Source organism: Coregonus lavaretus, assembly GCF_964263955.1.
Source record: "Coregonus lavaretus genome assembly, chromosome: 33".
Lineage (NCBI taxonomy): Eukaryota > Metazoa > Chordata > Actinopteri > Salmoniformes > Salmonidae > Coregonus > Coregonus lavaretus.
In genome coordinates, this window is record NC_140020.1 from 20,726,354 (window position 1) to 20,753,691 (window position 27,338).

The 27,338-nt window shown below is 43.2% G+C and overlaps 2 protein-coding genes across 2 annotated transcripts; both read right to left on the reverse strand.

The window, feature by feature from the left end:
- Positions 1–7,097: 7,097 nt before the first annotated feature.
- On the reverse strand, positions 7,098–13,195 carry LOC311108763 (failed axon connections homolog; the record flags this gene model as incomplete). The annotated part of the gene is made up of 6 exons (XM_084151504.1): positions 7,098–7,402; positions 9,791–9,907; positions 10,267–10,484; positions 10,748–10,944; positions 11,150–11,285; positions 12,936–13,195. The coding sequence occupies 6 exons, from the start codon at positions 13,193–13,195 to the stop codon at positions 7,098–7,100; spliced, it is 1,233 nt and encodes a 410-aa protein (XP_084007630.1).
- A 1,040-nt stretch (positions 13,196–14,235) lies between these two features.
- On the reverse strand, positions 14,236–21,752 carry ccnc (cyclin C). The gene is made up of 12 exons (XM_084151505.1): positions 21,601–21,752; positions 21,042–21,148; positions 18,292–18,376; positions 17,782–17,851; positions 17,565–17,616; positions 17,347–17,402; positions 16,374–16,409; positions 16,177–16,268; positions 16,030–16,097; positions 15,846–15,925; positions 15,645–15,763; positions 14,236–15,538 (listed from the first exon to the last, which is right to left on the reverse strand). The coding sequence occupies exons 1-12, from the start codon at positions 21,630–21,632 to the stop codon at positions 15,484–15,486; spliced, it is 852 nt and encodes a 283-aa protein (XP_084007631.1). The 5' UTR covers positions 21,633–21,752; the 3' UTR covers positions 14,236–15,483.
- Positions 21,753–27,338: the final 5,586 nt, after the last annotated feature.

The following is a 27,338-nucleotide window of genomic DNA, read 5'->3' on the forward strand; positions in this document are numbered from 1 at the left end:
TCTGTTTCCATAATTGGAGTCACCGTTTTCTCCATGTTGCGCAGGTGTAGGCCTACAAATCAAACAATTGCGACAGTTATAAAAACAATTTGCTTTTAGATGTGTTTATGGAAAATAGATGATTACAGTATTTCTAAAAAATACCCACATTTCGGACCTGAAATGCAATAAAATGGAAGAAAAATTATATGCTATTACAGGCTATTATGTGTAGACAAACGAAGCAAACTTTGTGACCAGGACTCAACAGTCGGTAAAATAGCTTAACCTAAACTTGCAGTCATGTTTGAACATATAGGCCCAGTACTTCTATTTTTCTCACATTCAGCCGATACAAAAAAAATCTAGATTCTCGACCACCAATACATGAATGCGTTATTTAATAAATATTTAAACTGGTAAGTTATCACTTTTTGTACCTTTTACTTTCAAAAAGCCTATGACATCTTTTTGGAAAAGGAGAAAGAAATTATAAGTGGCTATAGACAAGCTTACCGGGACCGTCGGTGGGATTTCCCCAGTAACATTTTAATATTTGGGCCTATAAATTAAAGCTCAATCCACATTTTGAGAATGTATGAACAGCTTATGCACATTATTCTGTTGTGGTGTGATGTAGGCTAGTTATTAGTTGTATAGGAGTATTTATCGTCGAAAACATTCCTGATTTCTGTACAATAGCTTACTTACCATTTCTGCTTCAGGGTGTCCTGTCCTTTTACAGTCTACGTGGTGTTACTGCCTCGGAGAAAAACATGGTGGGGTGCTGCTCCGTCAACCTCTGTAACAGTCTCACAGTGTCATCTAGTGGACTGTAGTGTGTATCGCTTCAGGTTGGGTTTATGGTTCAAACAGCCTATTGCTGCTGTTTTTATCACTGAGCACTTACATCTCTGTAAGAGATGATCTCATCTTCTGGCTCACCCCGCTTTTTACATCCTTGTAACAATCTAATACAAAGTCATCGGCAGTCGAATAAACTCTGTATGGAGAGAGAGAGAGAGAGAGAGAGAGAGAGAGAGAGAGAGAGAGAGAGAGAGAGAGAGAGAGAGAGAGAGAGAGAGAGAGAGAGAGAATGCCCTCAGTGAGGATAAGCAGATCCTTGATATTGGCAATAGGAAATTAATGTCAGTTTGCAGGGATCTCTACACTCAAGTTACAGTAAGGGCAATGCAGCCTCATGTGGCTTCACACACAGCATAGTTCATTAAGAAATGTAAGAAATATACAGTATTTATATTGTGCAGAATATGGCCCTGGTCGCCAGGTCGCAGTTGTAAATGAGAACTTGTTCTCAACTGGCTTACCTGGTTAAATAAAGGTGAAATAAAATAAAAAATAAAATGCATGCGTTCACGAGAAAGAGAGTGAAAAGAGAAGTCTGTGTGTTTAAAGGAAAGAGACAGAGAGGGAAATAAAAAAGAGAGAGAAAAGAGTGTTTATGTGTGTGGGAGAGAGAGGGAAAATGAGAGAGAGAGTGTGTGTATAAACCCAGCTCTCTGGAGGACCCTGCTGCCTGGATTCTGGCCTATCAGCAGGCGACCATCTGCCCTGCTCCCGGCCCTCACACTCCTACAGGCACTCTCTGCATTATTCATGTCATTATACACACGCACACACACACACACACACACACACTTTACAAACACACACACTCTCAGAGTCCTCTGCCGTCGGCTCCGGCACTGTAGTATGCCATCTCTGATATGGATACTTCTCCAGTGCCATTGTCTTAACTGAATTTCCCATTTCAAAACAGAGTGAGGCAAGACATGAGAGAGGAGAGCTACCCACCTGTCTATGTGGAGAGACCCTTAATGGATTTCAACACAATACGGCCACAGACTGAAAATGAGCCAAAGTCCTCCAAATCGTATTCTCTGGCTCTTATTCTCTGTTTGTCTGTCTCTCTGTATTTACCTTTCTCCCTGTCTATCTCTCTCTTTCCCATCATCCCCCAGTCTTTCCCCCTCTCTCATGTACCCCCCCCCCACTCCTCACACACATACACACACAAAGAAATGGGCAAAGAGGCTAATCCTCTCATATTGTTGGGTTGGCTTAATATTGTCTTAGCACACTAAGAGGGACACTGAGACAGATGTGTGTGTGTGTGGGTGATAACACACATTGATATACTCAGAGTATATAACTGTAAGAGATGATAAGATATGTCTAGGGGACCTATGAACTAAGAGAGAGAGAGAGAGAGAGAGAGAGAGAGAGAGAGAGAGAGAGAGAGAGAGAGAGAGAGAGAGAGAGAGAGAGAGAGAGAGAGAGAGAGAGAGAGAAAAATAAAGAAAGAAAGAAAGAAAGAAAGAAAAAGAGACCGACAGAGAGACAGAAAGTCAGACAGTATTGTCCTGATAGACAGAGAAAGCAATCCTAGATCTGCTATCATACAGAGATAAAACACAATAGAAACAAAAAAACAATAAAAACTAAAACACACAACAACAACAAAAAACACACAGGTAAAACACAATAAACAGGTAAAACACAATAAAAACCAAAACACAATAAAATAAATATAAAAACAGGTAAAACACAATTTAAAAAAAAAACACACAATAAAAAACAAAACACAAGTAAAACACAATAAAAACAAAAACACAATAAAAACAAAAACCGGTAAAACAATGCAATTATTTTCAAAAACACGCATGGTAAAATGAACACAACTATATTTAATGAAATATTATGAGTAATTCTTCTTCATACAGCCACTCATCTCTAGTGGTAATACATTCATAGGAAGTTCTTATCTATTATGTTACAGAGTTTTCTTTTAGCTCATGTACACATTTTCTTTTTCTTTTTTTGCTCACCTATACCCATTACACTATGAGAGTCCACACGCGTTTCACCACACACAACACAGACTGACTATGTAATATGGCTCTAGTAGTCTAATAGCACAGATCTCAACAAGGAAGTGACACAATAGGACTGAACTCTGACCCCTTACCTTTGCTATCTGTAATGGAGTGGGACAAAGTTGCCCATAGACACTGATCTAAGGTCATTTTTGCATGGCCCTCATGGTTAAGGTAAGAATTGGAAGAGGATAAGCTGATCCAAGATATGTGACCATTGGCAACTTCTATCTAGAGTATCTTAAAGAGGACCCTGGAAAGCCTATGTCAACAGTAATGATCCACTTGGCACAAAGCTAAACAATGAGGTATGGTAGGATGAGGATGACACAACAGTTTTTTGGTTGGTTTTGAGAATAGATGTGTACTAGTTAAGGGACATCATAAGCATGCCCCTATGAAACGGACTGGTCATTTGGTAGTAGGGTTTTGACACAGGTCTGCTGGAACAAATAATATTCATCAAACATTATTTCAAAATGTCACGATTCTAAGAGAGGTTTGGTTCAGGTTGAAATTGAGATTACAACATAGTTTTGACAAACCAATGGCAACCCAGTTCCAGTAGAATAAGAGAACTGCACGCAACATAGACATACAACCACACTCAATTGGCAGTATTAGAACAAAAGTTTTAAAAAATATATAAGAAAATAAATAGCTACATTACGTCAGTGCAAAAATAATGCCTCATAACATCCCCTCCATCAATACACAAAACAAATAGAAAACAAATAAATATAAAATAAATAATGTAGACTACATATAAATACATTAATAATATTCTGGCACTGGCTTAAAAGGTTAACACCAAGGACTAAGGCTGTGTCTCTCCCTGGCTCTTATAAGTGAAGGCAAGATACATGCAGACAGAGTATAGGGATGGATACAGACAGTGACAGACTGGTATACATCATCTACACACAAAGGCTTATGTATCACTGTGTAAATACACCATTTTACCCCATATAGAGGCTGACTCTGTTTTGTATTCAGATGTGGTGACAAGTGGTCTGAGCACTTTCACCTTGCAGGATAATAAATGTCTCAATAAGGTTTGTAGAGGATCTTAATCTTATCAGCAGCATCATCATCATCATTACCATTACAATCATTATCATCATCTTTGCCATACTAACCACTTCTCCTCCCTTAAAGAGAACCCAATCTAGCCACACTACTTCACTACTTATTCACTACTATTCTCTGCTGCCATTAGACCAGATGAGAGTCCTGCCTCTGTATCCTCTAATATGGCCAAGTGTAACTGTATCTGTGTTTGTTACTGTATCTGTATCTGTATCTGTGTCTGTATCTATGTCTGTATCTGTATCTGTATCCGTATCTGTGTCCATATCTGTATCTGTCTACATCTGCATCTGTGTCTGTATCTGTATCCTTGGTGTCCACATCACCAACAAACTAACATGGTCCAAGCACACCAAGACAGTCGTGAAGAGGGCACGACAAAACCTATTCCCCCTAAGGAGACTGAACAGATTTGGCATGGGTCCTCAGATCCTCAAAAGGTTCTACAGCTGCACCATCGAGAGCATCCTGACTGGTTGCATCACTGCCTGGTATCGCAACTGCTCGGCCCCTGACCGCAAGGCACTACAGAGGGTAGTGCATATGGCCCATTACATCACTGGGGCCAAGCTTCCTGCCATCCAGGACCTCTATACCAGGTAGTGTCAGAGGAAGGCCCTAAAAATTGTCAAAGACTCCAGCCACCCTAGTCATAGACTGTTCTCTCTGCCACCGCACGGCAAGCGGTACCGGAGCGCCAAGTCTAGGTCCAAGAGGCTTCTAAACAGCTTCTACCCACAAGCCATAAGACTCCTGAACATCTAATCATGGCTACCCCCCCCCACCCCCCACCCCCTCCCCTATTTTACGCTGCTGCTACTCTCTGTTTATTATCTATGCATAGTCACTTTAATAACTCTACTTACATGTACATATTACCTCAATTACCTCGACTAACCGGTGCCCCCGCACATTGACTCGGTACCGGTACCCCCTGTATATAGCCTCGCTATTGTTATTTTTACTGCTGCTTTTTAATTATTTGTTACTTTTATTTCGTATTATTTTATATTGTATGTTTTTGTGTGATTCTTTTGGGGATTCTTTCTTAAAAATGCATTGTTGGGTAAGGGCTTGTAAGCATTTCACTGTAAGGTCTACACCTGTTGTATTCGGCGCATGTGACAAATTACATTTGATATGATTTGATTTGATCTGTGCAGGCTCAGCTGTGAACACCCAGCCTGAATGCCTGTACATTGTACGCCACGAAACCAACTCATGACGTACGATGACTCTACACCCCCATTACACACACACACACACACACACACACACACACACACACACACACACACACACACACACACACACACACACACACACACACACACACACACACACACACACACACACACACTCTGACAGAGAAATATCTGCATACACACACACACAGTTACACACAGTCACAGGCCCCACATGCGTCTGCTGAATGACAAACACATATAATGGCCACATCTCACCATCAAACACCACACATCAGCCATGCACTAGAAATAGACCAATTAGAATAGACTGTTTCACTATTCCACATAGCCTACTATTAAATAAGACTAGCAACCAACACTGCGGATTATATTAGTTGTTTCATGCTTAGCACAGAGTGAATTGATGCTTAAAGCAACAATGACCATTCTCTTCCTTCTATTTCTAGATACGATTCATTCTTAAAGGGGGGTGGACACACCAGGTATGTGTGATGAAAACAGAGATGCTGAGCAAAGGCCTAAGTGTTATTTTCATCTATTGCATCTTTGTGCTCTTTCTCTGGCCTCAGGTAGACACATATGCACAGATGCACTGCATCACAATAAACATTAAGACAGGCCAGCGTAGAAACATAGATAACAGATAACCAGCAAGTGTTATTTTCATTGGCACCTATCAGCCATGCAACTCCATGTCTATCTAGTCTATTGTTTCATCCGCTCTCAATGGCTAAATGTACGTACACACAACTAAGGATCTCCAGTAGTTTCCTCTCCTCCTCTTCTTTTCTTCATCTGATATGAAAGAATTGGACAAGTGGAAGAAAGTTCCAGTAGACATCCACCATATTTCTTTCACCTATCCAATGTTTTCAGATCTATGCAGATTATAGAGAGGAGACGAGGAAAGGAAGCCGCTTTAGACTTTTGAGATGTCCCCACAATCTACAGTATCTGCAACTCCCCCATAATATCAGACTATTCTAAAAAGGATGAGGAAATACTCAACGACCTGACTGCAGATGCAAAGTGTCAGTCTTCTGGGAAGAAATGGATGCATTAGAAGTTCTAAAACAGATCCTAGACCAGCATAAAGTGGTTAGTTGGGGGTCACCAGGGAGTTTGGTCATATTTAACAAGCACTGAGATGTTGTATGGGAGAACCACATATTTTCATTCTATGACATTGGGATCATATATGTAATTAATAGGCTATCTATACTATGTATACTCATATTAAATCAGATTTGGGATCTGATGACGTATTTATATGGAACTGCACTCATCTGCATCTTGTCTGAACAGTGTCTGACATATCAATATAATATCAATACAATGATTCATATTTTGCAAGGACGCAAGTCAGGGGGTCAGTATGTCAAACACACATGGTTGGGACAACGCATCTCATTTGGGGGACACAGGTAACACACACGCTGTTGCCATGGTAACATCAACTCGACAATGGGAAACCCAGGCGGAGGAGTTTCTCAGCGATGGCGTCATTAACTCCTGATCCTTCTTTTTCTCAACTCTTTTCTCCATCGGTTTATCTTTTCCTCTTTGGCTGTTTTTCTCTCTACTCCTCTATCTCTACTCCTTCATCTCTACTCCTCTATCTCTACTCCTCTATCTCTACTCCTCTATATCTACTCCTCTATCTCTACTCCTCTATCTCTACTCCTTTATCTCTATATTCAGTCTTTCATTTCTTCTAGCCCATTGTGTGTGTAGAATCTCTGAATCCATCACTCATTAGCACAAACAACAACAGCCTCTGGCAACAAGAAATGCCCCCCAGTAGTTATTCCCTGCTCAACAGGTACAGGGCGCTGTGTTGGGGGGGGGGGGGGGGGGGGGAGGGGACGACGACACACGATTCCCCTCCTGGCGGTGTGTGTGTCGTGTGTGTGTCATACAGCGATCAACACTTGAGCTGCTCCATCTCGGAGCACTCCGTGTCCATGTCCGAGTCGTAGAGCGAGTGGCCCGTGTGGTCACTGTCTGGCGAGATTGTGTGTGTGTGCGTGGGCGTGTGTGTGTGAGGAGGGCTGGTCTCATCCTGGAAGGTGTCTGTACGGGAGTAGAGCCCCAGGTCCTGGAGTTTGGACGGGGAGTCATCGTCCTCTGTGGTGTCATCGTAACAGAAATCCTCCAGGTCAATGAACCACTCGGGCCAGAAGCGCCGGCGGATCCTCTCACAGTAAATGGCCAGGTTGATCAGCTCGCCTGGCGCGGATAGGGTGGGTCAAAGGTCAACACAAAGGCAAAGGTCAACAAGCTAAGCAAGATCAGCTGAGAATGGGTCAAAATGTGGTGTGTTTTATTCAATAAAGATGGAGACTCTTCTAGTCTGATTCCTCCCAAGGTTTCTTCCTCATCACTGTTTTTTTTTTTATGATTATTTTTACATTTGACAATTTGTTTTTATTGTTTTTCCACAGCACCCCACAAACAACACAACACAAAAACAAAATGGCCACTATACAACACATTCCCCAAGGTGATCAACATATGGTTTTCAAATTTCATCAAACACTTCCGGTTTTTATTTAATTTGATAATATACCAAATCCAACGGAATGTAGCTAGATAGTTCAGTCCTCCACTTTGTTATTGAGGGTAAATATGAGGCCTTCCAATTGATGGTTATACATTTTGTTTTGCAGAAATTAGACCTAGAATACAAAACTTTCTCTGATATTGATCATCAATATTGACATTTCCCAACAGACATAATCGTGGAGATGGACGGATATAAATTCGTAGACACAACGAAATGATAGCACATACATTATCTCAAAAAGGTGTCAGTTTATCAGAAGACCACAGCATATGTAATAGATTTCCTTTCTGCATCTCCAGCAGAGATGTGACATTTCTGGCAGGAGTGTAGTAAGTCCTATGAATTCTCTTAAATTGCTGTAGTTTATGTCTTAGGTTGTAGGAGCAGGTATTTACATTTTCACATATCTGTGAACAACGGTTCTCCTCAATGTCTTCCTTTAGATTTAGAGTTTCAATCATCCTTTCATATAACTTGGCAATCAACTTCTTTGGCATATCAGCTTCTTTCAGTATTTTGTCTATGCTAGATGCCTTAGGTTCATCTAGATTCTGTTGAAGCGATTTAATACGATTTCTGAGTTGTTAGAACTTAAAGAAATCAGCCTTGGATAATCCAAATCTTTCTTGTAATTGATTTAATTACAGTAGAGATCCATCATATTATACATGTTCAAAATTCATGATGACACTTTGGAACCAGGACTTAAAGGTGTTGTCATTAAACACTGGAGGTAAGGTGGGGTTATTCCAAATAGAGGTGCCTGGCGATATTGGTTCTTTGAATTGAGAATCATTGGATTGTCTGTTTTTTTCTTCAATGCCTTGGACCCGAAGTAGTGAATATATTTTAGATCATAAAGTATTACATTTCTGGCCTCGATACTCCTCCATGCACAGGATAGTCTGCTGTCCATTGTTTAAGTGAACCCAGGTGTGCAGCCCAGTAATACATTTTCATATGAGGTAGTCCAAGACCACCAGCTTTATAGGGTAAGTGTAAAACAGTCAATTTGACTCTTGAGATCTTTCCATTCTAAATAAAGTTGGGAGAGCAGGCCATGTATTTTATTAAGAAGTTGGATGGAATTGAAACTGTCAGGGCCTGGAATACATCAACTTTGATAATATATTCATTTTGATTATGTTGACCCTACCCAACATAGAAATAGGGAGAGATCTCCATCTCTTAACATCGGATTCAATCTTACCAAGTAAAATAAAATATTTGATTTTATATGCCTCCTCCTGATTGCATGGTATCAGTACACCCAGATATGTCATATGTATATTTGTCCATTTCCACTTAAATGTACTTTCTAAGCTTGAGAAGTCATAATTAGAAATTGGCATTATTCAAGCTTTCTCCCAATTCACTTTGAATCCTGATACAGCACCATATGTTTCTAACAGTAGTAAAATAAATGACAGAGAATGTTCTGGTTCAGATAAATAAAGTAAAATGAAATCTGCATACAATGATATAACATGTTGATCTCCATCAATCTCTATGCCCCTGATTGAGCCATGAGTTCTAGTTATTGATGCTAAGGGTTCTGTGGTGAAATAAAATAAATAACTAGACAAAGGTCATCCCTGTCTCGCTGCTTTGGGGGATTTGTACAATAGCTCAATCCAGGAGATAAATACCGGACCAAAACAAAACCTTTTTATGACAGCCACCAAGTATGCCCATTCCACCCTATCAAATGCTTTTTCAGCATATATTGATCCTGCCACTTTTGGAGCGTTCAAGTTCTTGGTATGATGGATTATATTGAAAAAATGGCGGAGATTGTCTGATCTGAGTTTGATCTGAGTGAATCAACTTTTGTATTACTGTTTGTATGGGAAAAGACAATACTTTAGCAATGATTTTGTCATCCACATTCAAGAGTGATATTGGGCAGTAGGATCTGCATGACAATGGATCCTTATCTTTGTGATGATTGCTCTAACTTGCTATTTTATTTCTTATTTTGAACCCCTGTAGGCTCTTTCTGGGGAGTAATGTTAACCATGACAGGCAATGTGGATTGTTGGTGAACTCACCTTTGATGAGTTGCTCTGGCCTTGTGCCCGGCAGGGTCCACATGGCAGGGGCTAGATGGCTGAACACAGTGGCATCCACCAAGGACAGCTTAGGACCCATCAGGTACTTCTTATCACCTACCCAGAGAAACACCAAGAATCAGGGGGCGAGAAGAACGTTGTCTGGGACGTGATAAAATGTTGACAGGAAAGTAGTCCACATGGTGTAGTATCCTACTTTCTCCAGAAGAGGACAGAATTGTATAATTTATCTTATTATAAAAAGGCTGTTCCTTCAAACACCTGAAACTGGCCATCGTACTGTAAACCCGAGTAATCTATACAACAATAATGGAACCTACAGCTGGCCTTAGCCCTAGATATGAGATTAACAAGGCTTCTAAGGCTGCAGACTGTACCTTGTGAAATGAGGTGGAGATTATGATCTTTAGGATTATGTGTGATCTTAATGACTATCTACAGTATACTCTCCCTACCGAGCAGGGTGGCCAGCGTTCTCATGTCCTTCTCCATTAGAGCGTAGACCTGCTCCTTGGTGAACCGTCCAATCCCGTGGCCGTACATCTCCCTCTTCACGATGCCGCCAGTCAGGTGACTCAGGATCCACTTGAGTAGGTCACTCAGTGGCCCGCTCACCGCCAGCATCTTCTGGGTCTCCTCCAGGTTGTCCACCCACTGACAGTAAGCTATGGTCCTGTCACACACAGACGTGATGTTCGTTAGGTCAACAGTATCTCAAATCTATACGCTGATAAAGTGTGGTCCCGACGGCACAGTTGGTTCGGAGAATGGTGCTTGAAACACCAGGGTTGTGAGTTTCAAGGGACAGATGTAATGGTTTGCAACACAATCACATTCACTAGTGTATCATCCTATCCCTCAGTATCAAATAAATGAGGTCTCCCAACAGAGCAGCATCTAGTGGATGTCTTGCTGTAGTGTCAGGAAGTGTCTCACCAGTAGAAGTGTTCCTCCACCATCTTGGTGACAGCCTGGGACACAGCCTTCTCTGGGGGACTGAGGTTCTTGTCGAGGCTCACGCCCAGCTTCTGCTCCAGGAAGTCGATGATGAACTCTGTACCAGACACCTGCTCCTGGTTGTACTCTATCCATGGCATCTTCCCCTGGGGAGACAGCTTCCCATCAAAGTAGTTCTGCATGACAGAGGGAGAGAGAGAAAGGAAAGAGGAAGAAGGAATTTCAATGGTCAGTTACTCTGCAATAGAAAATTACACCATGTTACATCAAAATCACTCATTGAAGCACACACCAACCCAAACATCGCTCTCTCTGTCTCTCTTTCTCTGTCCCCCCCCCCCCCCCCCTCTCTCTCTCTCTCTCACTCTCACACACACACACCTGGTAGGGCAGGTCCACCATGCGTAGGTAGGTCTCCATCTTGAGGCAGAAGGGGGAGAGGGAAGGGACGCCACTCTTTGGCCTGGAGAACTGGTGGAGGATGATGGCATCTTTAGAGTTCAGCTCCTGCTCCTTCCTATGGACCAGCCAGAGCAAGGCAGTGTGAGCTCCACATTCTAATCACTCATCCTTATAAATGTTATTGAACACAACTTAAAGTTAGTGCATATATTCATGAAATATGTGTGGGAATCAAACCCTCAACTCCGATGTAGCAAGGCCATCCTCATATTAAATAAGTGCAAATTAAGTCCCAATTCAAATACACTGTACATTATTTAGTATCTCTGGATATCTGGATCCCCTAGTAGGCTATAGTGCACACATGACACTTCCAAGCTTTTACATATATCTGGAGTCGATTATAGGCTAATGATCAAATTGTACTTTGAAAATAATCAAGGAAATGTTCTTAGATCTTATGCATCAATCTCATGTGCAATAGTAGGTCCCGTTTTACAGCTATCTAGCACAGAGAGCTTTGCACAAGACCCATGCTGAAACTTTCCTCGAACAAGGGTGCCATTCCCACAGGGACACTACAATGTCAAAACAATTAGGACACAACCAGGTGAAATACTGTAGCTGATCATATTACACGTTCGTACTGACCAACGTAGTCACAAATAGGGGCCCTATTACCTTGAAAATTAAAAGGATTTGAAACCGGTAGCCTACCTCATAAAGGTGCTGAAACACTAGGATCGCATGTTCTGAAATACTGAGGAGCTGTCCATTTAGCGGTGGTGCTGAAATGCCCACATACCTAAAATAAACTAACGTTTTGATCCAATTATCTATAGAATGCAAAGCACTTCGGTGTAATGGCACATAGGGAAAGTAAACTAGACAATAACTACTTAGAGATCGACTTAAAATGGGTCTACACTTAAAAGAAAGAGCACAGGCTGAGCAAAAAGAAGAGCTATGAGAAAACACACGCAGTGCTAGCCACGTGTAAAAACAAGACAGTCAAAATGCCATTTTATGTAAACAACAAGCTTTAGGCCACAACGCTTCCTATTGGTGTAGTGTGAAGTCAATTCAAATCGAATCCTACATCGATCTCTGTGAGAGTGTGTTTATCTAGCTGAGTAGGCCTTGGGGCTATCGCTGCAGGTAACCCGAGATGTTTTTGTAAGGACCGCAGCGACCTAACTCAATCCCCCCAGACATTATTTCAGGTAAAATCTAGGGATTCTACTGCGAAGCTGAAGTTTTATTGGTTACGGATGGTCAATTCCTGTTAGCTAATATCTATTCGGGCCTGGCTTTTCGCTGTATAATTCTCTCACGTGCGAGGTTAGTAAAGGTCATTCTATCACAACCGCAATGTTTGTCTATACTGCAAGACTCTACTCGACAGAAAACAAGAAGACATATTTGGCTTGGGTACAGCAATATAACCAATATCACATGCCCTATCGTCCCATGCCCTTGAGAAATCGTAAATAAATAAGAGTCAACCTTTGCAGCAATGAAAATGATCTTATTGTATTTACAAACAAATATCTCAAATAACAGGCTTCACGCTACATATGAACAAATCAATGGATGGTTTTCATTTGACATCTAGGCCTAATACCCACATCACTCGAATACGAAGAGCCATAACACTCGCGTGATTCATTGGTTTATTTATTTTCTTTCCATAACGCGACTTAAACATGGAATCTCCTTCAAGCGGACACGGGCCTTTAAGCTACATCCATTTTTGGTAGCCTACCTGATGGCGAGCAGCTCGTGCAGTAGATAGGCAGCGGCGGCAAGCAGAGCGCCCCCGGTCAGATAGAGCGTTTTCCGCCACCACGAGTCCGACCCAAGGAGCGGCATGATCCCGCCGTAGTCCTGCAGAGGGTAGGCGATGATGTACCCATACAACGAGAGCTGCTCATTGGAGCCGCACAAGCCGAAGGAGAAGCTCTGGTTCCGTCCAAGATCAACCACACATGAGCGCGTCCAGGCGAACCCGACGCGCCAGTACATTCTCTCTCTCAGTGGCCTCTTTCCGCCTTGCTTTAGCCGGTTTTGGCTTCATCAACGGGGGCTTCATGGGTGCCAAGGGGTCGTTGCGATGCGGGATGCGAGAAAGAAAGGGATAGCGGCCATCTCGCCTGGCGGTTGTCCCGTCCCCGCAGCGGGGCGGTATCCTTCGCAGCGGATCGTCGCCGCTCTGTCTCTCTGGCGTGACCATCCTGAAGTCTCGCGAGTATATATTCTGTTTCGCTACACAGATTAATTTTTTTTTTTTTTTTTTTGGATTATGTGTGTGTTGCTAGGTATTACTTCACTTTTGGAGCTAGAAACACAAGCATTACGCTCGACCTAAGAAAATATCTGCAAATCTGTGTACCGACCAATAAACTTTGATTTGAATCTTTGAGTGAAGTGAAGCAAAACGAGAGCTGGTAGGTCAGGATGGTCTTGCATCAGGCAACAGCTGAATGCCCCTGAAATACAAATAATATAGACATTCAGTAGTGCAAAGAAGAGGGAGCTATAAATGCATCAACCCATTTGGTTACTGCAATATTCTCTTTATTACCACAAAAGATTTTCAAAAAGAAATACAGTTCAAGTAATAGCCTATACTTGATAAACCATACACGTTCATGATGTGTTTCTATAGAGACGGGGTAAACACTTTGATGTGTTTCTATAGAGACGGGGTAAACCCTTAGTAGGCTAAACCCAGTCAGTCAAGTGAACACATTTGATAAATGATGGCGCCTGTAGAGGGGAAGGGAACTCTTGAGGCAAAAGGCTGTATCTCAATAGTCTAAAAGCTGGATCCTCTCCTCATTATCTCCTTCATCTGCAATGACTTGCAAACAGCCAGTAGGTGAAAGTAATATGGAGGATGACCACCAAGTCTGATTTCACCTAAATTTTATTTTTGAATCAGTGTATATGAAGCAACCTATACAAGGAGACTAAATTCACTTCAGACTATTGGGATGCATCCAGAGAATGGACCACAATAATAACCCCCCCCCCCCCCCCTGCAATAGGACACAAGTCTCATTACCTTGACAAACAGCTTTATTTTGTAAGGCATTCAAGCACCCGGTTCTGGACACACACAAACACATCACAGAACCCAAGAGAAACTCAATGTCACACACACACACACACATCACTCCCACTGTATTACGCCACAGAAAATATATCAATATCTACAAGTAAATATGCACACAATGGTATTGTGACACTTCAATTTGATTAAATACATGGCAAATGCAGACAGAAAACAACATTGGACCCTGGCTTGGGTAGGACTGATTCAATATGCAATCAAGAACACACAGCTAAAAATCCACCTCCTTTCCCCACCAAAAATGTGATCGTAACAATATTCTCCATCGAAAAAAAGCAGAATAAGGAAACATAAAAATGCACTTTTTTTTGTTGCAGGCTAATTATATCATGATAGTAAACACATTTGAGCACTTTTACTTGAAGCAGACAGCTAATACGTTTCATGATTTCTACCCAAGCAAATTTGCTAAATCAAATAAAAGACAAGAGTAAAGCTATTTACAAAGGCTGGAGATATAACAGGTAATGAAGACATTTGAATCTAGCGGGTATACCCCGGAAAATACATTCTCCCCCATGACTTCACCTGCTAAGCTCTGTAACCAATCAATGTAGACCTTAGATAAAAGGACATCCAATCGGGTCACACAATCAAACATCCGCACATCCTTTCAGATCGCATCTGAAACAGTACAGGGTCCAATCATCTTAGCGATACCAGTTAAAAGGACTACTATTCTCCCTGAGGAATGAAGACACTGCCAAATGGGCCACTCACGCACTCACAAAATCACTAATGATCAAGTTTTCTCTGGTCCCACGGAGCTCCATATTATGATTGTTCCCCGAGAGTGTTCAAGGAAGTCAGGATCATCACAACTCATAGTCCCCCCCCTCCCTCCTTACATCCTCCTGTTTCTCGCAGTTTGGTTTAGTTCCATAAGGTTCTCCTGCTCAGACGTTGAATGCATCAACCAATGGTTGCGAGCGAAGTCATCAACTGCGCTGTCGGGCACTATATTGCTATAACATATGTGGTTAGCTGATACGTAAAATAACTATCCAGGTGTTGTAAGATCTGCCATGTGTTAGCAACGCCTGGGCACAGGAACGCGCCCTTTAACTGTTCAGGGATGGAAACACAGGACTGCTGCAACCGATTGGCTGATGCCAGCATTCCTGTGCCATCTCTCTGATGAGTTATCATACATGAGCCGAGGTGGACATCCCATTGCCTATGACTGGCTGTAGGAGTTGTTCTGGTTCCCATTGGAGCTTTGGTCATTCTCACTGGTACACAAACAAAACAGGAAACAGTTAGAGACAGGAAGTGAATGGGTCATGTTAACAGTAAATAGCTGGAATACTGAGGCGAGATTAGGAAAGATCTCTGTACCTGTTGGGAGGCGGCTTGGGTTTAGGCATCTTGTTGAGCACTGCAGCCATCTCCTTCCTGTCGTCAAAGTTCTTCCACTGGTCGTACAGCTTCAGGATGACTCGGATGATCTCCAGGATCTGAGCAGAGCACATACGTCACCGCACAGACAATCAGCTTTCCTCTCCGATTGATTTATTAATATGTTTTGTGTGGCCTTACCTTCTCCATGTCGACAGAGAGCTCAGCGAACCACTGCCTGGCGTCTTTCTGCTGCACCACACAGGCAACATGCAGACAGGCTGTGGATGCAGGGGGAAGAATATGTGTGTAACACCTCACCTATATTTTATTGAGCTGAATATCTACCAGAAGGAAAGGTGAGAGGTCAGACGGGGTGTCTTACCTAGTGCAATCATGAAGGGAGGGTAGAGTAAACAGAGGTCTGTCCTATACGTGTCATTCACTATTCTCCTATAGAGAAATAAGACAGTGTTTCAATATTCTCATATCAAATCAATACATGCTCCAACAAACAAAGAAAAACTCATACCAGGCCAGTGGCAGTAGCATGTCCTCCTGCCCCATGTCCTGCACATACTGCAGCAGAGGTCTGTAGGGGTGGTATACTATCAAACAGCAGTCCTGGAACACGCATGAAATCAGTTAATGAATCCATCCATCCAACAAATGGATGACATGATCTAGCATTGAACGTATTGTGACAGAGACAAAACCTTCTATACTTACCATGAGCTCTAGTAGGTAGAACTCACATTCTAATATCTGTAATGAGGAAAGCAAATTAAGTACAAACTCAGTTTAGTAAATATATCAGTGTCATAGTCTCAATTTGTATCCCTTATCTCTCTATTATATAGTATCTGGGAATAACAACATCCTGCTAACTGAACCCCTACAGTGTGAATAACCATCTCCTCCATTGCGCCACACCACCAGAGAATCAATAATAGTCTACACAGCTTTTGGACAGGCAAGGTGTTAGGACAGCCCCAACGTGGTCCTGGCAACTCCGTGGAATTAGTAGATAAATAACCGGCGCTGCAATCGTAACCCACTTAGCGCCGCAGCGATAGATACGCCCCGGCGAGGACACGCCGCCGACCACAGTCAAAATCACCTCTCACGGCGATGGGAGTTTTGCCATAGGCTTGCAAACACTAGCTGTGGAATGTGGCGTCTCCGTTGACACTAACATACAACGTAAAGGACTCTTACTGGTATTTGAACTGGGTGGTTCGTGCACCGAATGCTGTTTGGCTGAAAGCCGTGGTATATCAGACCGTATTACACGGGTATAACAAAACATTACTTTTTACTGTTCTAATTACATTGGTAACCAGTTTATAATAGCAGTAAGGCACCTCTGGGGTTTGTGGTAAATGGCCAATACACCACGGCTAAGGGCTGTATCCAGGCACTCTGCGTAGTGTCGTACTTAAGAACAGCCCTTAGCCGTGGTATTTTGGCCATATACCACACCCCCTCGGGCCTTATTGCTTATGTATAAATATTCCACAATATAGTGAGTGTGTTGCCTAAGAGATAGGTCCCACCACCATGCAACATGATCGTAACATCTAGCTACAACAATTAATGATATCCAATGTAACTTTATAATAAATACTACATTGTTTAGCCTAAGAACTGTTCATACAGCACATCCTAAATGATTTCAACAGAAAGGTTAGGAAAGACTTACATGGTTCATTCTGTAAGGGAACTCCTTGGGGAAGGCATAGGAAAATCTTGTTTTTACTGTACAAAACAAAAACACTTGTTAGATTTGACATCAAATGAATGCAACCCATCAAGCCATCAGAATGAATGTAGCCTTTGTACCACAGCAATAGTGTATTTGTCATTTTCAACAAAAGATCATATCTAAATGGAAACGCTTCATAGTGTCTCCTCACTTACACACAGACGTAGCTGCAGAGATCAGACGAGTGTTTGAAACAACACCAAATTCCTGGAAGAGACAGTAACAGAAAGGCTTTGAGGAAGCTGTCATAGAGCAGTTTACCCCATTCAACTCCATCACAGACTATCTTACAGAGCAGTTAACCCTATCCCTACTCCCACACAGACTATAAAAACTGGAAAGGAATCAAATGGGATGTCAGGCCATATATACCTCCACTTTCGAGGCCAGGAACACACATGTAGGAGCCATGAGCACTGGGTCTATACTCTTCAGGGAGTACCTGCAGAGGAAGAAATAAGAAAGAGAGAGAGAGAGAGAGTGGGAGAGATAGAAAGAGATTAGGAAGAGGCCCAAAGCTCAGGGCTCCACGCTGACTTCTTTTTTTTTTACAGGGAGAATGTGTGCGCCTAAGTTGAAAAATTTAGGAGCACACAAAGAAATGTAGGAGCACAATGAAAAATATTTGAGGTAACAAGTCATTTTTTTTGTAGTAATGGTGAAAGCATGACGGTCATAAACTTCACAATTATCATCTGGGTGATTTTTCTCTAGGCGCACTGGTGCTCCTAAATTAAAATGTCAGGTCGTCCAGCAAAATATTTAGGCACATGTGGTCGCACTGTAGAGCCCTGTAGATATTATACAATACTCCCCTAGTGCCATTTAGAATTTGCTGATGGATAGAACATAGTGTGGTTGCCATTAAAACGGCATAAGCACCTGGCATAGAAACGTTTGAAGTAGACGGTTGCTGTAGCAATGACCTGCTGGCGGAGCTTCAGGTGTTCCCCCAGTGCCTGGATCACTGGAACAGAACACAAAGCACATCTAAACTCAAATGCGTCAAACAGCAACCTTACAAGACTCAAGGCACTCTTAAAGATATAAGATAATGTAAAGCTACACTATACAGTACAGCTACACTATAAAGACCACTTTACTTTTTCCACATTTTGTTACGTTACAGCCTTACTCTAAAAAAAAAAAAAAATCCTCATCAATCTACACACAATACCAAAGAAAAAAAACTGGTACAGAATGTAAGTATTCAGACCCTATGCTATGAGACTCAATTGAGCTCAGGTGAATCCTGTTTCCATTCATCATCCTTGAGATGTTTCTACAACTTGATTGGAGTCCACCTGTGGTCAATTCAATTGATTGGACATGATTTGTGGTCCTCTGTAGCTCAATTGGTAGAGCATGGCGCTTGTAACGCCAGGGTAGTGGGTTCGATCCCCGGTACCACCCATACGTAAAAATGTATGCACACATGACTGTAAGTCGCTTTGGATAAAAGCGTCTGCTAAATGGGATATTATTATTATTTGGAAAGGCACACACCTGTCTATATAAGGTCCCACAGTTGACAGTGCATGTCAGAGCAAAAACCTAGCCATGAGGTCAAAGGAATTGTCCGTAGAGCTCCAAGACAGGATTGTGTCGAGGCACAGATCTGGGGAACGGTACCAAAAAATGTCTGCCGCATTGAAGGTCCTCAAGAACACAAAGGCCTCCATCATTATTAAATGGAAGAAGTTTGGAACCACCAAGACCCTTCCTAGAGCTGGCAGCCCTGCCAAACTGAGCAATCAGGGGAGAAGGGCCTTGGTCAGGGAGGTGACCAAGAACCCGATGGTCACTCTGACAGTGTTCCAGAGTTCCTCTGTGGAGATGGAAGAACCTTCCAGAATGACAACCATCTCTGCAGCACTCCACCAATCAGGCCTTTATGGTAGAGTGGCCAGACGGAATTCACACCTCAGTAAAAGACACATGACAGCCCGCTTGGAGTTTGCCAAAAGGCACCTAAAGGACTCTCAGACCATGAGAAACAAGATTCTCTGGTCTGATTAAGTCAAGATTCAACTCTTTGGCTTGAATGCCAAGCGTCACGTCTGGAGGAAACCTGGCACCATCCCTACGGTGAAGCATGGTCGTGGCAGCATCATGCTGTGGGGATGTTTTTCAGCGGCAGGGCCTGGGAGACTATTCAGGATCAAGGGCCCTGAACGGAGCAAAGTACAGAGAGATCCTTGATGAAAACCTGCTCCAGAGTGCTCATGACCTCACACTGGGGTGAAGGTTCACCTTCCAACAGGACAACAACCCTAAGTACACAGCCAAGACAAAGCAGGAGTGGCCCCAGGACAAGTCTCTGAATGTCCTTGAGTGGCCCAGCCAGAGCCCGGACTTGAACCCGATCTAACATCTCTGGAGAGACCTGAAAATAGCTGTGCAACGATGCTCCCAATCCAACCTGACAGAGCTTGAGAGGATCTGCTGAGAAGACTCGGTGTGCCAAGCTTGTAGCGTCATACCTAAGAAGACTCAAGGCTGTAATCGCTGCCAAAAGGGCCTCAACAAAGTACTGAGTAAAGGGTCTGAATACTTACAGTATGTAAATATGTTTTTGCTTAGTCATTATGGGGTATTGTGTGTAGATTGAGGAGTGGGGGAAAAAAACAATTTAATCAATTTTAGAACAAGGCTGTAACTTAACAAAATGTGGAAAATGTAAAGCGGTCTGAATACTTTCTGAATGCACCGTATACACAAAGGTATGTGGACACCCCTTCAAAATAGTGAATTTGGCTATTTCAGCCACACCCGTTTCTGACAGTTGTATAAAATCGAGCACATAGCCATGCAATCTCCATAGACAAACATTGGCAGTAGAATGGCCTTACTGAAGAGCTGTGACTTTCAACGCAGCACCGTCATAGGATCCCACCTTTCCAACAAGTCAGTTAGTCATATTTCTGCCCTGCTAGAGCTGCCCTGGTCAACTGTAAGTGCTGTTATTGTGAAGTGGAAACTTCTAGGAGCAACAACGGCTCAGTCGTGAAGTGTTCGGACACAAAACCTCACAGAACGGGACCACCGAGTGCTGAAGCGCGTAAAAATCGTCTGTCCTCGATCGCAACACTCACTACCAAGTTCCAAACTGCCTCTGGAAGCAACGTCAGCACAAGAACTGTTCGTCAGGACCTTCATGAAATGGGTTTCCATGGCCGAGCAGCCGCACATAAGCCTAAGGAAGAACTTGACTGGCCTGCACAGAGCCTTGACCTCAACCCCATCGAACACCTTTGGGATGAATAGGAATGCCGACTGTGAGCCAGGCCTAATCGCCCAACATCATTACCCGACCTCACTAATGCTCTTGTGGAAGAAAGTCCCCGCAGCAATGTTCCAACATATAGTGGAAAGCTGGTTCTAAGGTTCTAATTCCTGAGCCGACTAAATGAAAAATCTGTGCCATGTGCCAATGAGTAAGGCACTTAACCCTAATTGCTCCTGCTAAATGACTCAAATGAAATGTAGGTAATTGTTGCCGGTTATTGCTAGGAGTACTGTGTCAAATTAAATGAGGGTAATAAATGTTGTGATGTTGTACCATTTCCCTAAAAGTAAAACCATTCTCCCACCACAGAGATGTATCATAGCATATGTATCCGAAGAAATACCATTGGCAAAGAAGATCTGCAGTTTCCAGTACTCCTCCTCAGTCATGAACTTGATGTCCTTCTGACGCTCCTTCATCAGGTCCTGCTTGTCCAGGACCCACTGCAGACTAGCGACAGAAAGGAGACAATGAATCACAACGAGCCATCTCATACACACAGTATCATAACAACAAAACACTGCAGATTGGAAATCTGAGAGCAGTGCGTCATTAAGAAACAATAACACAAAATGCCTTGACGACCTGCGCACACAGCTAGTGAGTGTGGCTAAGGGTCAAGCTGGCTCGCTGCACAAAAATACTTAGCTGACTCTAAATAATTGTCAGCATTCATATATAGCTAATTACCCCTAAGAAATATTGCAATGATAGGTATTCAAAATGTTCGTCTGGTACACTAATATTTACATAATATAAGACTAGTGGGCGAACAAGCTAACGTTAGGTAGCAAGATGGCTAGCTAAGCAAGCCAGCTTGCTAACTCTGGCTAGGCCCCAAACCAATGGAGTTTCTTTCCCATACTTATTCCTAATACATCACGTTTGGACAGAATACTTACTAATGCGAGCTCTGCCAGAAGTTCCCTGCCATGGCTTATGAGTTGAGGTAGAAAATACAATTTTAAATTGTGTTTATATATTTTGAAAGATGAGACGGGACATACAGAAGAAAGTGGTTAACTAATGAATTTGCAGTGCAACACTCAATGCTGTTCTGACCGCTACTGGGGCGTGATGTGCTTGTGTTCCACTTGGTTGTTCCTGGTGAACGCACATCTCCTGTTGTCTAACTTAGCGTGTAAATATACAATTATTACAGTATCGAAGTAGCCTAACCATCAGGGTTGGGGTCAGTTATGAATTGAGTTGCAAATTGCTCTTTGATTCCAATTCAATTCTTACATTTGAATTGAATTTGAATTCACACTCCACAGAAAGCAGAATTTGAATTCAATTTGAATTAAAGGAAGTACAGTTTAATTCAATGAAATTCAATGTACAGGTAATTCAAATGTTTATTCTGATATAATGTATGGTTACCAGTAACATGCAGCATAAGGTTGACACTTTTCATTTTTAAAACTCATTCTCCTAAAACAATTTAAAATAATGACAGTGGTCTGGAAATATTCTAAGATCATATTGTGGGTTGTCTATAATAATTCATATTTCCCTTAATATTTTTAAATATCAGAAATAAATAAAATAAAATCTCAGAATTCATTAGATCAAACACTGAAGTATGGAAGGGGACAATCCAACATCTCATGACAAAGAAAAATACTATTTGACATCTTTGAGTTATAATCAAACTAATATTTGAAATGGTATGTGTATTCTTTGCATTAATAAGTGGCATATCCTTTTGATAAAATATTTGTCAAATTAATGAGACTTTCATGTTTCATGTCTCATTTGAATTTATTTGAATTGCTTTGACTTCAATTCTACTTCCTTCAACTCAAATTCACTTCGAATTCTGCTTCCTGTGGGGTGTGGCCAATTCAAATTAATTGTTTGAATTAATTTAAATTCTGAAATGACCCCAACCCAACGTTTGCTACGTTGTGTAACGGTTTGTACTGAATGGCACGTTTCCCAAAAATGTTCTTCAACGTTCTTGAACAGATTTTGATGTACGTTTGCTCCGTTTGGTGGGTGTGGCGGGGTCTGCGAAATTACTCAAATGAAAATGTATTTAAAGGGCAAAGGCCATGCTGAAAGCCTTCTCCAACCCCCTCCCCGTTTTTGGCAATATTACGTTTAGCCCTCTTGAGCATAGCAACAAGACGGGTTGGTAGTAGGCAACAAAACCGACACGTGCACATCTATGGGTCAAAACAGACGGGGTTGGCTTAGATTGTTGACAACATGTAAACTATATTTAGTCTCCAAATGTTTATTGAAAATATTTGCACAATAAGCACTTGTTGTCTCTCAAATACATCATTACAATTTTTGGTTAGCTAGCTAGCAAATTTTTTGACATATTAGCTTTGACATGAAATAAGTCAAAACACCTCAAAACAGGACATGGTATCAAGAACAAGATACAACTAGCAGAAACAAGCCACCTACGATTCCACACATGCCAGCTTCTTGTCATTGTTGCTAGTGGGTACAGGGAGGACGGTGGTGATGGTGGTGGTGGGTACAGGGAGGACGGTGGTGGTGGTGGTGGTGGTGATGGTGGTGGCGGGTACAGGGAGGACGGTGGTGGTGGTGGTGGTGATGGTGGTGGTGGGTACAGGGAGGACGGTGGTGGTGGTGGTGGTGATGGTGGTGGTGGGTACAGGGAGGACGGTGGTGGTGGTGGTGGTGATTGTAGATGGTGGTGGTGGTGATTGTAGATGGTGGTGGGTACAGGGAGGACGGTGGTGGTGGTGGTGGTGATGGTGGTGGTGGGTACAGGGAGGACGGTGGTGGTGATGGTGGTGGTGATTGTAGATGGTGGTGGTGGTGATTTTGTATTTGGTGGAAGCACAGTTCCCTCTGCGGAAGCACAGTTCCCGCTCAGCCCAGTCAAAACTGTTCGCTGCTCTGGCACCCCAATGGTGGAACAAGCTCCCTCACGACGCCAGGACAGCAGAGTCACTCACCACCTTCCGGAGACACTTGAAACCCCACCTCTTTAAGGAATACCTGGGATAGGATAAAGTAATCCTTCTACCCCCTCCTTACCCCACCCCAAAGAAAAATAATAAAAATACATATTGTAAAGTGGTTATCCCACTGGCTATCATAAGGTGAATGCACCAATTTGTAAGTCGCTCTGGATAAGAGTGTCTACTAAATGACGTTAATGTAATGTAATAATAAAAGCTATCTGAGCATTCAGAATCATAACAAAGCATGGCTTAATGGCCACCCTCTACTATTTTGAGGAATTGTATAGATGGGTTTGCCCACATCATTTTCGTGACGTTGTCGGCAAACCCGTCTATACACTTCTTCAAAATAGGCTGAATTAATCTAAGATAAATCAAGAAATCTGTCATTCATGTTGTCATTTTTGCCAAGGAGGTCTTAAACTCGCAATTTTACGTCTAATTAAGATGTTTGGTGCAGTATTTCTCAAGTGAAAAATGTGCATGAATACTAGTTGTCGCTCGTTGAATGACTAATGATTCATTGAAGAATCCCGTCCATAGCTCCGACTCCTACTAGGAGTAGTACTGTTGACCAATCACAGACTAAGGTTCGTAAACTTCGGCTCACGAACTTTGACTTGCCTCAAGAAAATATGTTGTGTGCACAAACAGCCGAAAAAAACCATGCCAAACACCAAAACGAACAAAAATGTAGTCATAATATATTATGTGCAAACTGTTTAGACTGGGAAGCATTCGACAGGCTTTAACAGGGTGGTGGTGCCTCTATAGAGAGCAATAGTAATGGCAACTTTTTATAGACACTAAATCTGCCGTGATTCGTTTGACAAAGTCTATGGGGAAATGAATGGAGTTTTTGTACGGTTTTTGGCCAAATATAAGGTCTGTGGTAAACACAGGCTTAGGAGCTCTTATACGTTTTTTTCTATGAGATAATCTTTATCAGTTAATGTAACTTTTTGTGAATTTTGAATTATTTATGTAATCAAAAAAAGCACTTATAGCACAATTAAGGCATAGTGATAGACGTGATTGTGAACTGTGAGCTGGTTGGTACATTTTAAATTAATTGTTTGTCGGCTCTGATTGGTTGCAGGTGTGACTGAGAATACCCCATGCCATTGACCCTGCCATATCCTAACGAACATGACCATCTCTGATAGGCCTAATGGCTTATATCAACTAAGGATAGGCTTATAATATGGTAAGAGGTGGAGCAATTGAAGTTGGAAATTCCTGGTGTTTGTGACGCCCGCTGTTTGGTGCGACACAGACTTGGTGGGGAGCGTGGTGAAACAGAGGAGTCACTGTCAGTCCGTTTGAGTTTTGTCAGAGTCTCTAGCAGACAGTCATGTTAGGATATACAGTGCCTTCAGAAAGTACAGGATTAAATAGTTTATTTGCTCACCATCTACACACAATAACCCATAATGACAAAGTGAAAATATGCTTTTAGAAAGGTTTTCAAATGTATTGAAAATGAAATACATAAGTATTCACACCCCTGAGTCAATACATTGTAGAAGCACATTTGGCAGCGATTATAGCTGTGAGTCTCTAAGATCATTCCACACCTGGATTGTACAACATTTGCTCATTATTCCTATTCAAAATTATTCAAGCTCTGTCAAATTGGTTGTTGATCATTGCTAGACAACCATTTTCAGGTATTGCCATAGATATTCAAGTAGATTTAAGTCAAAACTGTAACTTGGCCACTCAGGAACATTCACTGTCTTCTTGGTAAGCAACTCCAGTGTAGATTTGGTCTTGTGTTTTAGGATATTGTCCTGCGGAAAGGTGAATTCATCTCCCATTGTCTGGTGGAAAGCAGACTGAACCAGGTTTTCCTCTAGGATTTTGCCTGTGCTTAGCTCCATTCAATTTTCTATTTTATCCTGAAAAACTCCCCAGTCCTTAACGATTACAAGAATATCATAACATGATGCAGCCACCACTATGCTTGAAAATATGGAGAATGGTATTCAGAAATGTTTTGTATTGGATTTGCCCCAAACAAACACTTTGTATTCAGGACAAGAAGTTAATTGCTTTGCCACATTTCTTGCAGTATTATTTTAGTGCCTTGTTGCAAACTGGATGCATGTTATGGAATATTTTTATTCTGTACAGGCTTCCTTCTTTTCGCTTTGTCAATTAGGTTAGTATTGTGGAGTAATTACAATTGTCACGCCCTAACTCAGGGGAGTCGTACATGTTGAGTCAGGGTGTGTATATTCTTTGTTATGTAGTATTTTCTATGTGGGATCTAGTATGTTTAGTTCTATGTTGGCCGGTGTGGTTCCCAATCAGAGGCAGCTGTCACTCGTTGTCTCTGATTGGGAACCATACTTAGGCAGCCTATTGGCACTATTGAGTTGTGGGATCTTGTTCCGTGTAAGGTATGTTGTGTGTGCTACCTTGGACTTCACGTGTCGTTGGTTTATTTGGTTTAATAAACATGTACGTATATCACGCTGCGCCTTGGTCTTACCCGTCCTTCAACGAACGTGACAGAAGATCCCACCAAACGAGGACCAAGCAGCGTGTCCAGGCGGAGCGGGTGGCCATGTCACAGGTGGCCAATTTGTGGTCATGGGAGGAGATATTCGCGGGGAAAGGACCATGGGCTAAGGTAGATGCCCAGGCAGGAGAGGAGCAATGGCAACACGGAGGAGGCCGGTCGAGGAGGAAGGCCGAGAAGCAGCCCCAAGAAACATTTTTGGGGGGGCACACGGGGTGGTTGGCGGAGCCTAGGGTTAGAGCAGAGCCAACTCCCCGTACTCACGCGAAGAGGCGTATGACTGGGCAAGCTCAGTGTTATGCGGAGCTACGTACTGTGTCGCCAGTGCGCCGGCACAGTCCTGTACGTCCTGTGCTTGCACCACGCACGTGCCGTGCGAAGATGGGCATCCAGCCAGGATGGGGTGTGCCGGCTCAACGCTCCTGGTCTCCAGTACGCCTCCTCGGTCCCGCACATCCTGCGCCAGTTCTACGAACTGTATCGCCAGTGCGCGTGCACATCCCAGTGCGTCCTGTGCCAGCGCCCCGCACGTGTAGTGCGAAAGTGGGCAGCCAGCCAGGACGGGTTGTGCCAGCTCTCCGCTCCAGACCTCCAGTCCGCTTTCACAGTCCGGTCCGGCCCGTTCCTGCTCCTCGCACCAAGCCAGTGGTGCGCGTTGCCAGTCCGGCCCAGCCTGTTCCTGCTCCTCGCACCAAGCCAGTGGTGCGCCGTCGCCAGCCCGGCCCGGCCTGTTCCTGCTCCTCGCACCAAGCCAGTGGTGCTCGTCGCCAGCCGGCCCGGCCTGTTCCTGCTCCTCGCACCAAGCCAGTGGTGCGTGTCGCCAGCCTGGCCCGGCCTGTTCCTGCTCCTCGCACAAAGCCAGTGGTGCGCGTCGCCAGCCCGGCCCGGCCTGTTCCTGCTCCTCGCACCAAGCCAGTGGTGCGCGTCGCCAGCCCGGCCCGGCCTGTTCCTGCTCCTCGCACCAAGCCAGTGGTGCCCGTCGCCAGCCCGGCCCGGCCTGTTCCTGCTCCTCGCACCAAGCCAGTGGTGCGCGTCGCCAGCCCGGCCCGGCCTGTTCCTGCTCCTCACACCAAGCCAGTGGTGCGCGTCGCCAGCCCGGCCCGGCCTGTTCCTGCTCCTTTCACCAAGCCAGTGGTGCGCGTCGCCAGTCCGGCCCGGCCCG